The following is a 12,752-nucleotide window of genomic DNA, read 5'->3' on the forward strand; positions in this document are numbered from 1 at the left end:
CCAGGTATGGTGATAGCAATAAAGTTCGCAAAAGGAAACAGGGAAAGAAACTAAGTGATTAACCACTCTCAAAGGACAAACAGCTTTCACTGGTGAAAAAGAACGAGGGACAACGTTCCTTAGCTAATTTTTTCAATACCTATCTTTGTAAAGTCTCAACAATCCTTACCTCAGAGACCAGGACAGCAACCATGTCATTATAACGAAAACCTAGCTCGTGCTTTGATACTATATATTGAAATATATTGAAGAACTTCAGGGACAGCACCAACCGGAGAAGAGAATGTGTTATGGAGATACTGACAAAAATTATGTTAAAATTATTTAATTTACATCTTCTAAAATAGTCTGTTAGAAATGTGAGAAGAAAATATGGTTCCTTTTATTATTTCTCACTGGTTGGCCAAGTGCGATCCTCCTGCCTCTTCCTCTTTCCGTCTCCCAACAATACTACACAACCCACAGACACCAGGACTGTGCAGAGTTTCAGGAACAATGTTCTTAGCTACTTTACACATGATGGTCTGCAAAAGTCCATCGTGCAGCTTTAAAACACTTTGAGATTTATTTTACCGATGGTCACCAAAAGATTAAAAAGAAAAAAACATTCAGGTAAAGCAATGACTACACGGATTTAAAATGGTAGTAGAGTGCTTAAGATCATATTCCCTATGGCTTCATAAAAAGCTGTTTGAAAAACGTTACTTTGTTTACACCATCTAGAATGTATTAACGAGGTTATCGTACTAGGCGATTCACCTCTTTCCAACTGGTACTTTGACATAACATTAGTCCTAAGAGTGAAGGAATAATTGGTTTTCTGAGTTTTGTCCTGTTTTATTTAAACCTCAGTCTTTAAATACAAGAAAGCACTAGGTCAAGACAACTTTTCAAATTACATCCCAAAAAAACCAAATCATTTCTATGACTCCTCCACTGGCTATCTGTTCTTTTTCACCTTGCAGTACCTCCAACTTTTTTCAAGAAATCACAAGACCATTATAAAAAGTGGTCTTCAAGTATAAACATTGACTTACAAATTCATAAAAGTGATAGTACTCACAAACTCAAACACAGCACTTTCATTGCTACTAGTCTTACAGGAATCTAAACTCTGGCTTGACTTCCCAAGACAAAGTTTCTCTCCAAGTCTTTTTTTCAACCACAGTAATTCAAAACCGTCACCCTTCTCTTTTTTTACTGTTAATTAAAACCCTTGTAGATCCTACACACTGTTTTGATTTTAATCACTGCAATATACCTAATATTCCCACCCAAGTTAATCGGAAATGGAAAAAGATTTTCCTCAGCCGTTGAGCCAAAAATATCACCCTACTACTTGAAAAACTCCACGAATCTCTTCCTGACAATATAAAAATTGGCTTTCTAATTCTCATTTTCAACTTCTGACAAAGAACTTACACTCTCAAATATCTGGCCATGTCTATGTTCTCCCATTCCACTGTCTCCACTAAACAAATGACACCTGCCTCAACACGCTTTTCTGTCTGTGCACTTAGGTACGCCTTGTGCTGGCTCTTCCTTCTGTGCTGCCTTCCTACCCCAGCCACAGACAGAACACCTTCAGCTGAGAGCTCTGAATGGAGACAATGGATAGGAGGTCTACTCCTCAGTCGTTCAGTCTTCCAAACCATGGCTTCATGCAAGCATTTTCTCCCGTTTGTACCTTCCTTTCTTCTTACATATCTTTAATAATATCCTCAGAGCATGGTCAATTTTTAAAATTGATTTATGCTAAGCACAATGATATATTCCTTACAAACCAGTTTTCAAATCTCATTTGTAAAGTGCTATGTCAATTCTAAGTCTCCTATTGTGAAAAAAAATCCAATATTAATGCCATGTGTTTTAATAGAACTTTCTGTTCTAAACAGGACTGAAATTACGGTCTTAGCTCAGAGAGGAAAAGACAACACAAATTCTAACATTGTCCTTTGTTGGCTAATTAACTGAACTTCATTTAGATCAGGAGAAAACTTATTTAGCTAGTGCATAACATTTGTTGAGAATAGGAAGAAAAATAAATAAATTATTACCAACATTTTGCAAAGGGGTAGGATATGAATGTTGAACTTGGACCCATATTACCAAAATAATCTTGGTAACATATGGATTAAAACAATTACTGAATCAGTTTCAAGTAATGCTCCAAGTACAGCATGTACTCCAAATAATGCTGTCTATATAGAGGGTCAAAACAAAATCATTATTTATAAAGCTGGTGGCTTCTGATTTTAATGAGAAAGGGATTTGATGTGAGTAGGTGGGAAGATACTATTTTTGTGACGACATTGTTTTCTTACTATTATTGTTTACCTTCAATTCTGTATCCATGGCAAAATTTTTCACAATTGAGATCACACACGCACAGAAATACACCAAAACCAAGACTATTCAGATAATCTATAAACGTTTTAGTGAAACAACCTAGCTAGTGAAACTCTAGCTCAAACACCTTTAGATGACAGTCCGTCTCTGTGCGTGATGCGCATAAAAAGAAAGCACTAGCAATCACCACTTCATTTTCTCCAAACCCAAGGATTAATATAAACCATACATAGGGCTAAAAGCAATCCTGGCCAAATGTTGTTGAATACGTAATCCCACTCAGCGTTCAAATTGCTGTGTATTTGCCTGTGTTTCAGCACAGTGTTTCTAGGAGGTGCCCCCACAACTGCAGTGTTTACCCTGAGAAGGAAGCCCAGTCTCTCAGAACAGTCTCCCCACACTCTAATAGCTTTATTTAAGAATGATGCATTACATAGATATGATATACCACTGGTATACCTTCAACTCAGCATTTAGCTCCCTCCTTGAGCACAAACAATGCCAACTCATTATTCTAATGAGTAAGCCTGAGAGGGGCACTAAGAAAATCACAAATACTAGTCCTGTTCAGTTGCACAGCCTCCTGTGACCACCCATACTGCTACGGACAGGCTGAGACAGTTGGGGTTGTTCAGCCCAGAGAAGAGAAGGCTCCGGGGGGACCTTAGAGCAGCTTCCAGCCCTTAAAGGGGGCTACAGGAGAGATGGGGAGAGACTTTTTACAAGGACATGTAGTGACAGGACGAGGGGTAATGGATTTAAATTGGAAGAGGGCAGATCTAGATGATTAGATATGTGGAAGAATTTTTTCAGTGTGAGGGTGGTGAGGCAGTGGCCCAGGTTGCCCAGAGAAGCTGTGGATGCCCCATCCCTGGAGGGGTTCAAGGCCAGGCTGGATGAGGCTTTGGGCAACCTGGGCTAGTGGAGGGTGTCCCTGCCCATGGCAGGGGAGTGGAACTAGATGATCTTTAAGGTCCCTTCCAACCCAAACCATTCTATGATTCTATGATTAGCTCTCTGGTGGCTCATAGCTAATGATACTCATGGATGAAGTTTAACACTGTATTTACGCTGATAAAAGAACTAGCCTTCTTTCCTTGGTATGGCAGAGAAGCAGAACCCCTTCCCACACCTCAAAACATTATTTTACAGTCTCAGACACACACAGAGATTAACATCAGGTACCAGATTGCTCCAGGCACTTATGCAGTGCTGTAAATTAAGGAAGCAGAAATATATAAAATCAAGTGGCCAATGTTTCTTATATTTGAAGCCACATACCCAAACCCTAATGCGACTGAGTTACAAAAGCACTCCAGAGACAAGGGACAGCTGGGAGAGGGGAAGGAACTGAGCTCCAGAAGTAGTTCATAGACAGAGGTAGGAATGGCTGGATGGACCAGTGGAGAGCATACAGCTGGGTGACCTGCAATGCCAGCCTTGGGAGTCTCCATTGCCCCGTACCTCTCCTGGTTGCCAGAACAGCCTGCACACAGCAGCGCTCCATTGACTCAGGCATCGTAGTGACTGGCTTCAACACGACAGGCTGACTGCTGAAGCTACTTGGAATGACTCACAAGCAGCACAGCTATCACAGACACTTTCAAAATACCAGTTAGTGTTCTAATAATTCTGGACTTGAAAAACGTCTTATGTTACTTGACCTGAAAACACTAACCATAATTTTCTGACAAGAATTAATGTAACATTCACATCAAAGAGAAACAATCCAGACAAATAATAAACATAGGAGCAATACAGAAATTTCTTTTTTTTCCTCCTTCCTCTTGTTCCACCAAACTGGACAGTGAAGTATTCCTCATTAATCTATCAGGGCAAAGCTACTTTCCATAGGCACGCTACTGCTCCTTCTGATTCTTACTTGACTGCACACCACCACACCTTGTCAATCAGAACTCACATGACTTTTTTTGTTTGTTTGTTTTTAAGAAAACCTACCTCTGTAGTGGTCCCAATGTCAGCAGATGGGCTGTATGTGCTGGTATCTGGTAGAGCCGTACCAACACTACTTTTAACTGGAGAGCTAGGAGGAGCAGGTCCTGTCATGGTTTCAGTATAGAGAGAAGATTGATATAAAATTCCTTTTCTCTGAATTTTATTCCAAACTTTACTTGTGATCTCAGCCAGTTCATACAAAAGCTGCACCTAAAAGAAAAAAACCTTTAAGATTAAGCTTTCCTTAATCAGGTGAAGGAAAATCAAAGTCCTCCACTGAGACTTAGAATGTGTCGAAACTGAAATTCTCACCATTTGTAATGTTCTGATAAGCATTCCAATTAAAATAATTAACATCAGTTACAGTATAGGGATTTTGATAAAAGTACTCTGTGCTTTGTCTACATATGTTATGTAGCTCATAAAAATATGACCAATAACATGGTCTTGTAAAACTTTTATTAACATTAATTTTCACAATTAAATAAAGGTGATTTATGGTGCATTTCATATGTATAGATACTGCCTCTAGAAAAAGGCAAACATATAAACTTTATGAAATACTAACAATGCAAAAATCATTCATTTAAATCGTACTAAAGTAGCGATCCCACACAGCACATGCAACTGTTCTAAGTTTCAGGAAGAATATCCACTATCAAACTCAGTAGTGTCCTAGCATATGTCATTGCAATACTCAGAAACACACTGGTTAACTTGCACATTGTTTGACTCAGTTCTAAGATATTTACACAAGTTTTTGTAAATAAGCATTAATCACAGAATTTGTATGACAACACCCTGCAATATACTGTATAAAACAAGCTCAGAGAAAACTGCAAACAATATATAAGCAGATCCACAGCTGGATACCATACCCAACTTGCCATTATAAAAAATGGAAATTCTCATATTTATAAGAACTTTAAGCCTCAGGACACATCTACTCTATGAAGCTGGCTTCTTATGTGGGCAGAACAGATGCAGAAAAACACTGTTGTCAATCTACATTTGATACTAACCAGTACTTGATTTTGAATGTGTGATGAAGTCTCAGAGTACACGCTACAGTCCTTTCTTAAGAGGTGAAGTCCTGGAGTTTTAAAAAAACCTTCTTAATTCATGTTAGATTTTCTTTTGAAGTTTCAAGGCTTACACTGAGGAGGTCATATACTCTTTTGACATAATTTTTCTTTAAAGGATATAAAATTCTCAGTACTTTTTTTTTGTCTTCATATACAGAGCAATCTACAGACAAAGAATAAAGGTGGCTGTGGCAAAAAAGTTTAGTAAAGCTTTAAAATATTTTGTGTCTGTAGCACTGATATGCACTGGCAACCTTTAAATTACTAATCACAAACTTCAAACTTTTCCTGACTCTTTTCCACATAACGCAAGAAGATCAACTAGTAATGTCCATCTCATTGATTGAATAATATACCATTAACTAGTGTTGACACTTTGCTGGCAAAAGAGTCTCTAGAAAATTAATAAGATACAGGCACATACCCAAATCATACATGCTTGCAACCTCCCCTCCTTCAAAATATTTTTTTGATCAAGAAGTCAAAGGATAATTTAAGTAATTAAGCAGGGCTTCCAGAAATTTAATTATGCTACTGTTCATAAATCCACAAAATAACACAAAAGAAGGAACTTCTGTGTTTACATACATGTTCAGACACGAGGTGAAGAGGTTTGTCACCAGCCAAGCCAACACTGAAGAGTTTCAATTGCATTGGGGTTGCAACAGCCATAATAACTAAAGCTAATGATTACTTATGTTATCAGGGAGATTCTTACAAATTGCTCAGGCTAGAGTCTTTGCAGCCGCTCTGAAACAGGGGCTCAGTCAGACAGCAGTAACCATCTCTCTGCACATCGCCAGCAACTAGACAGCCAAGCAGCACGACCCTAAGACGCTATCCTGCTCTGAAACCAGAGACAAAACAACCTCACCAAGAAAAAAGGCACACTTTGAGTAGAGGGAGACGATTTTTGTGGAGACATGTTAAAAAGCCTCACACCAAAACCTCATTAAAACAAAAAAAACAGGCACATGTCTACATGTAGATAAAATTTTAAAACTTCAGATAAAGTGATGAAGCTATGTCTTTGATTATTTTTAATACACTTCATTTTATTCCATGGGTTGTTACTCACTAAAAAAATGGAAGGATTTCTCCTTCTCTTGTTGGTTGCACTTTTTCAAGTGAGTAGTCTGAATATTCTGATTATATTAGATGAGCTAAAGTCAGTGCAAGGCCTTTCTCCTTTATAAGTAATTTTAACAGTTAATAGATAATAATTATTTCTAGTACACTCTATTGAAGAGAAGAAAAATGGTAGGACAAAAATAGAAATAACTCTGCCAGTATTTGTTAAGAAAAGTTTCCCTCTCTCCCTGCTTCTACTCCCTCCCCGGCAAAACCAAATAAGACCCCACTGACTCCTTGGCAAAATCTGTGAAGTTCAATATGTTACAGCATTTTATACTTAAAAAATAACACATCACTACAAAATTGAAAACTACAACAAAATCCAATATCCAGGCAATTTTGCACACTGGAAGTATCTATTGACTTTAAACCATCAGAACATGGTTTCATATTAAATCATAACAGTCATATAGTAAAATACTTCACCTTTGCTACCATTTAACAAATTCACTAAGTATCACCTACTTTAAGGCTGTCATTTACAGACAAAATACAGCCTGTCATCCCAAAGAATCAAATTGCATAGTTACTCTACTGTGAATTTATAACTACCAAATGCTGTTTATGTAATTGTAATTTCCATTTTTTCTTCTTGAACATCTGGTTAAAGAAGATTGATTTTTTTTTTTCTCCTTTCGCATAAGTAAAGCAGAAAGGACAAGTAAGGCAGATACATAAAGGGGAGAAAGCATAGCTCAAGAACCTTCACTTAGCTCAAATAATTTGCCCATGTCCTTTCGGTTATTCTAATACTTCAGTAATTGATTAACATCACAGAGTATAAGGCCATCCTTTAAGACAACAATATTTGGTCTGACATCCCACTGCAGAACTTCATTTTAACATTTCACTATACTCGTAATATGATTTACATGGAGCTCACAACTTAAATTTTTTAGTGTAAATATTTTCTTACAATTTGCAAAACAGATTATTTGATCACACTTTGGTAGGAAAGCTTGAAAATATGTTTGGCTTACTCCATTTTTCTTTCTGATTTGCAACTCAAATTTACATAAGGCTTCCACTTATAACAATGCCATTCCACTAACAAATTAGTACTACTAATGTGTTACATATATTAATGATGAATAATACATTTGAAGATTTTAAAAAAATCAAGAGTTTATGAGACAATTTGCTGGAATTTCACTAACAGTGTACTGATCAAACATAGCAAACTATTTTGCTATATAACATCTCACAATATTTCCCAGTTCTCTGAAGAGCCACAATATCAAGACGAATTTTGTACAATTCTATGAAAATTAATAGAGAATAAGGCAGGTTTCTGTAGACTCTGAAATTATCACATATGAATTCATTAAGCATTACAGAAATACCATCAAGTTGCAAAGTAAAGCTTTCAGAACTCTTTAAATATAAAATGTAAAATTGCCAGCAAAATCATAATTTTGTCCTTTCCCGTTTACACATTTATAACACAATGACAACCCTTTATGTGTGCAAACACACCTGCCCTTCAGCTTTACAAGTCTGAGTAGACCTTGTTGAGGCTGCTCAATTTTGAATTTTAATTTGCCATGTCCAGTGCACAATCTCACTCTACCAACCCTCTTCCTAGTGAGAGTCCATCCAGCACAGAAGACAATGGCATAAGCAAATGAGTCAGAAATAACTTGGATGGAAGGCAGTCAAAGGGCCAGGAGACCACACATTGAGCATAAAATAAATACATATTTTAAAACACTTGTTTCATTCATAGAACATGGAATGAGGCAAGGGAAAAAAACTGCACGAGACTGAGAAATGTATTGTAATGACTACACACAAGGGATAACATTAAAATTACAGGAACCCCCTTAGCTTTAGTATTCCCAGACTTAGGCCATGGGTCCATAAATCTTCACAAACGTGATGTGCTGTCTATCGGACCAAAATTATAATACTTTGTGTTCTTTCCCTTTCTTTCTATTAAATGAAGCAATAAACAGTTCGTTTCATCCATTACGTCCTTTGAAAAATCCTACATGTGGCTAAAACTTTGGAGCAGATAGCATAAGAATGCAGAGCCCTACTCAGCCCTCAACAGATTCCCAGCTCCCAAGAACAGGAGTGTCCTCTCTAGCACCACCGGAAACATTGCAACTGTCAGGAAAGTGTTATTCAAGTTGCAGTAAAGATTACTTAAAATTTCACATAGGAAACCTACTCTATTTCGAACTACAGCAAACTTGATCCAGGTCAGTAAAATACAGGGTGCACTTCCTGCAAATCTAGCAACATCTTTGCCCTTTGTTTACACACATTCATCTGTTCTGGTTTTTTTCTTTTACTATACCATTGTTTGCCTAAAAACCATTTTATGTTCAAAGACATGTTAGTTCTATGAAAATATGGTAAAAAATTACTTAAACCACTTCAATATATGAATCCACAGTGACAGCAGAACAGGACTATAGTATTTAATGGTACATCTGCAATTCATTTCACTCCATCAGCCAAAAGATACATTTGTTCTGTAGCTATTACATTCTGAGGAGAGTTTAAATTACAAAACTTGAGAAAGCTTCAAAGCAAATCTTAATCTAAGCACCTTGATCTTGATGGCCCAGTTTAAAAAAAAAAAAAAAAAAAAAAACACCAAAAAACCATTAAGATAGAAGAGACCCTCTCCAACAAAATGCAGGACAATCGTACTTAAATTAAGTTATTTTTAATTTCCTTTCATAAATCAATTAAATGTACCAACCTGGGGGTTGGAGAATTTTATTTCAAGGGACTCAAGGTCGACATGGAGGCAGACAACAAATGAGTGTCTGGATTCTGGCCCCGAAGCAAGCAGTTTCTGTGAAGTAACAGCTAAAGTCGAAGTACAGCCCATTGGTTCCACTAAATTAAGTGTCATCTGGTGTCCAAGAAGAGTATATATACTGAAATGATGCAGACTAATGGTCCATGGAAACGCATCCCCTAATGATTAAAAAGAAGGGAAAACAATTAAATAATTGCATAATAAAAACTAGGCTATTATTTTTTCAAAACTCAGTAAGGCCTTATCCTAAGCCCCCCAGAAGTCAGCAAGTGCAATCAACATCGACTAAACTGAGCTCAAACTCTCACAAATATAATTCAACCATCAATTACTTTCTAGATGTCAAAATTTAAACAACAGCAATAAATTTTTTTCAGCTTCTTAAAAACTGAAATCCATTGGAAATTTCAACCCCAAACCATTAACAAATGTGTACAACATAGTCTCTAAAGAAGTCTTTTTACTTTATATGATTTTCCTCAAACTGAGGAGTATCTGGAAACCACTCCCCAGTTATTTCAGCATATGGATGGCAGAGGCAGTTCCTTACATTATACTTAAGCAGTTTATAGGTTTTAATGCTAAAAAGGAGAATTATCTTTCTTCAAAAAATTTACAGCTGGCATCTCGACAGAGTGGTGCCACAGAGTAAAGCCCATCCCAACGCACTGCTCAGTTAAGTCAGACCTTGATCACAGAGCAGCTCTTTCCGTTGCCTCCACTTAACTTCCTAGGAACAGAATAGTGATGGATCTTGTAAAAACAGATTACTACAGATATACACCGAGCACTTTATTTCTTATATTTAGCAGGGAGCCTACCCAGAGAAGTTCCTGGCAGCCTACCATGAATCATTATCAAAAATACTCAGTGAGGGAATTGGCAGTGCTCAGCTGAACAACAAAAATGGCTGCAGCAAGCTGCTCTCTTTAGATTGTCAATAGATGGGGAAAAAAAAAGTTTCCAAAGCAGGACCACAGAGAGAATTATTTGGGTGGGCCTTTAAAAGGCCAACAAGAACCCTCTTTAGTGAAAGAAAACCTGCAACACCTCTACCAGCTAGAGTTGAAAGGAACTGACCATAGAGATGATGGAAACTGAAGCAGAATCCTTGTGGGGGGTTGACCCTGGCTGGCCACCAGGTGCCCAGCAAAGCTGCTCTATCCCTCCCCTCCTCAGCTGGACAGGGGAGAGAAAATAGCATGAAAGGCTCGTGGGTCGAGATAAGGACAGGGAGATCACTCAGCAATTAGCATTATGGGCAAAACAGATTCAACTTGGGGAAATGAATTTATTGCCAGTTAACACCAGAGTAAGTATTGTGAGAAATAAAAACAAAACTAAAACCACCTCCCCGCCAACCCCTCCCTTCTTCCTGGGCTCAACTTCTCTCCCAAATTCTCTGTCTCCCCTCCCCTGAGTGGCACAGGGGGTGGGGAATGGAGGTTGTGGTCCGTTCATCACACATTATCTCTGCCACTCCTTCCTCCTCACGCTCCTCCCCGGCTCCAGCATGGGGTCCCTCCCATGGGAGATAGTCCTCCATGAACTTCTCCAACCCAGGCCCTTTCCCCAGGCTGCAGTTCTTCACCACCTGCTCAAGCGTGGGTCCCTTCCCCAGGGAGCACTCCTTCAGGAACGGACACAGGTTTCCCCCAGGGTCACAGGTCCTGCCAGAAAACCTGCTCCAGCCTGGGCTCCTCTCTCCAGGGGGTCCCAGTTCCTGCCAGGAGCCTGCTCCAGCACAGGCTCTCCATGGGGTCACAGCCTCCTCCAGGACTCATCCACCCGCTCTGGTGTGATGGGGTCCTCCATGAGCTGCAGGCAGATCTCTGCTCCCCCACAGACCTCCGTGGACTGCATGGAGACAACCTGCATCACCACAGCCTCCACCACGGGCTGCAGGGGGATCTTTGCTCTGGTGCCTGGAGCATCTCCTCCCCCTCTTTCTTCACTAACTCTGGTGTCTGCAGGGCTGTCTCTCTCACATATTCTCACTCCTCTCTCCCAGCTGCTGTCGCACAGGTTTTTTTACCCATTCACGACCTCTGTGAAGGGATCAGCCTTGGCCAGCGGCGGGTCCATCGTGGAACTGGCTCTGTCAGACACGGCGGAAGCTTCTGGCATCGTCTCTCAGAAGCCACCCCTGCAGTCCTCCCCGCTACCAAAACGTTGCCACGCAAACGCAATACAATCCCACATACTACCTGAAACAGACATGATTTTTTGCTCTTCAGAAGTACAAGAGCATAAAAATTATTTCAGGTTTTGTTTTGGTTTTTTTCCCCTCTAAAGAAAGTCTTCATCATTCCATTTTTCAGATTTTCTACTGAGGAAGTTATGCCTTTTTGTCCCTACTTGAATGACAAAGAGTCTGTGCCCAGCATGGGAATTTTTAACCCACCAAGAGAAACTGCCTTCCCCAATTCAAAATAACATAAAATTAGCTGGATGCAGTCTCAGATCCAAACACAGCAGGCTGGTGAGCATCCACAAACCTCAGCCTGGACGTGTTAACTGCGATTATTCAAGAGAAACTTTAGAAAAGTTTTGAAACGAAAATAAAGCTGGATCCAAACATGTTTTTACCATATTATTTTAGTAGGGGTTCCTATTGTTTCTTCCACAGGTGGCACCCGCAATAAATTTATGTGGTCAGGAGTAAGTATCTGGAGAGGCTGTGTGCCTCATCCTAAGAAAGAACTGAAAACTTCAGTAGTTTATTTTGAAGCTATTGCATGCTGAAGAATTCAGCTCAGCTGAAGTAACCTGAAAATATTTTGGAAAGGTTTCAGATTAGAAATTTTAAAGTAGTTAGCAATTTGTATTTTTTCCAAGTTCAGTCAGCCAAGAAATACAAATATTAATTGTAATAGATGGAAAAAATTCAAATGCGAAGTCAACACTAATGTCATGTTTCTGATTACTATACATTAACTGCGTTTTTCTCTGTGACCACCACAGTAAATTAACATCACTTATATTTCATGGATTAGAAGGAAAGAATCTCCACAGAAAATATTGAATGTTGACTCTACTATGCTGCATACACTATCTACCTTAAAAGGAAAACACTGATCAGATTTTATCAATGTACAAAACCCACAGGATGCTGAACACTGTAATAAAGATATGGCAAATTTACAACTATAAAATTCTCCCTAATGTCACCAATTACCTCTTCTTCAGCTTGATACATACTATACAATCATTCTAACATTGCACTGGAACTGTCCATCTGATAAATTCTTGTTTTGTTGTTGTACTGCTGTTTGCTTAATTTGTTTTTTAAAAAAACTGTACCAGCATTCATTTGCAGATGGATTCTATGAAACTAAATAATTAATGCCAAGTGTTTAAACACCAAAAGAAACACTGTTTATAGATTTATTTTAAAAAATAACTTATTAGTAGGAAGGAAGGAAAAGTCAGTGCCACACTTGGCAGGTATT

General features: G+C 38.6%; 1 protein-coding gene across 1 annotated transcript in view; it reads right to left on the reverse strand.

Moving 5' to 3' along the window:
* LOC104463054 (vacuolar protein sorting-associated protein 13B-like) overlaps positions 1-12,752 on the reverse strand; it is a gene marked incomplete at its 3' end in the record, with an annotated part of 52,066 nt that overhangs the window by 11,502 nt on the left and 27,812 nt on the right. The window contains exons 5-6 of the mRNA XM_010075232.1: positions 9,238-9,458; positions 4,309-4,515 (exon numbers count right to left, since the gene is read on the reverse strand). Of these exons, the coding sequence (XP_010073534.1) occupies positions 4,309-4,515; positions 9,238-9,458 (428 nt within the window). The remainder of the gene's footprint in view (positions 1-4,308; positions 4,516-9,237; positions 9,459-12,752) is intronic.

Source organism: Pterocles gutturalis, unplaced genomic scaffold (genome assembly GCF_000699245.1).
Source record: "Pterocles gutturalis isolate BGI_N339 unplaced genomic scaffold, ASM69924v1 scaffold12562, whole genome shotgun sequence".
Lineage (NCBI taxonomy): Eukaryota > Metazoa > Chordata > Aves > Pterocliformes > Pteroclidae > Pterocles > Pterocles gutturalis.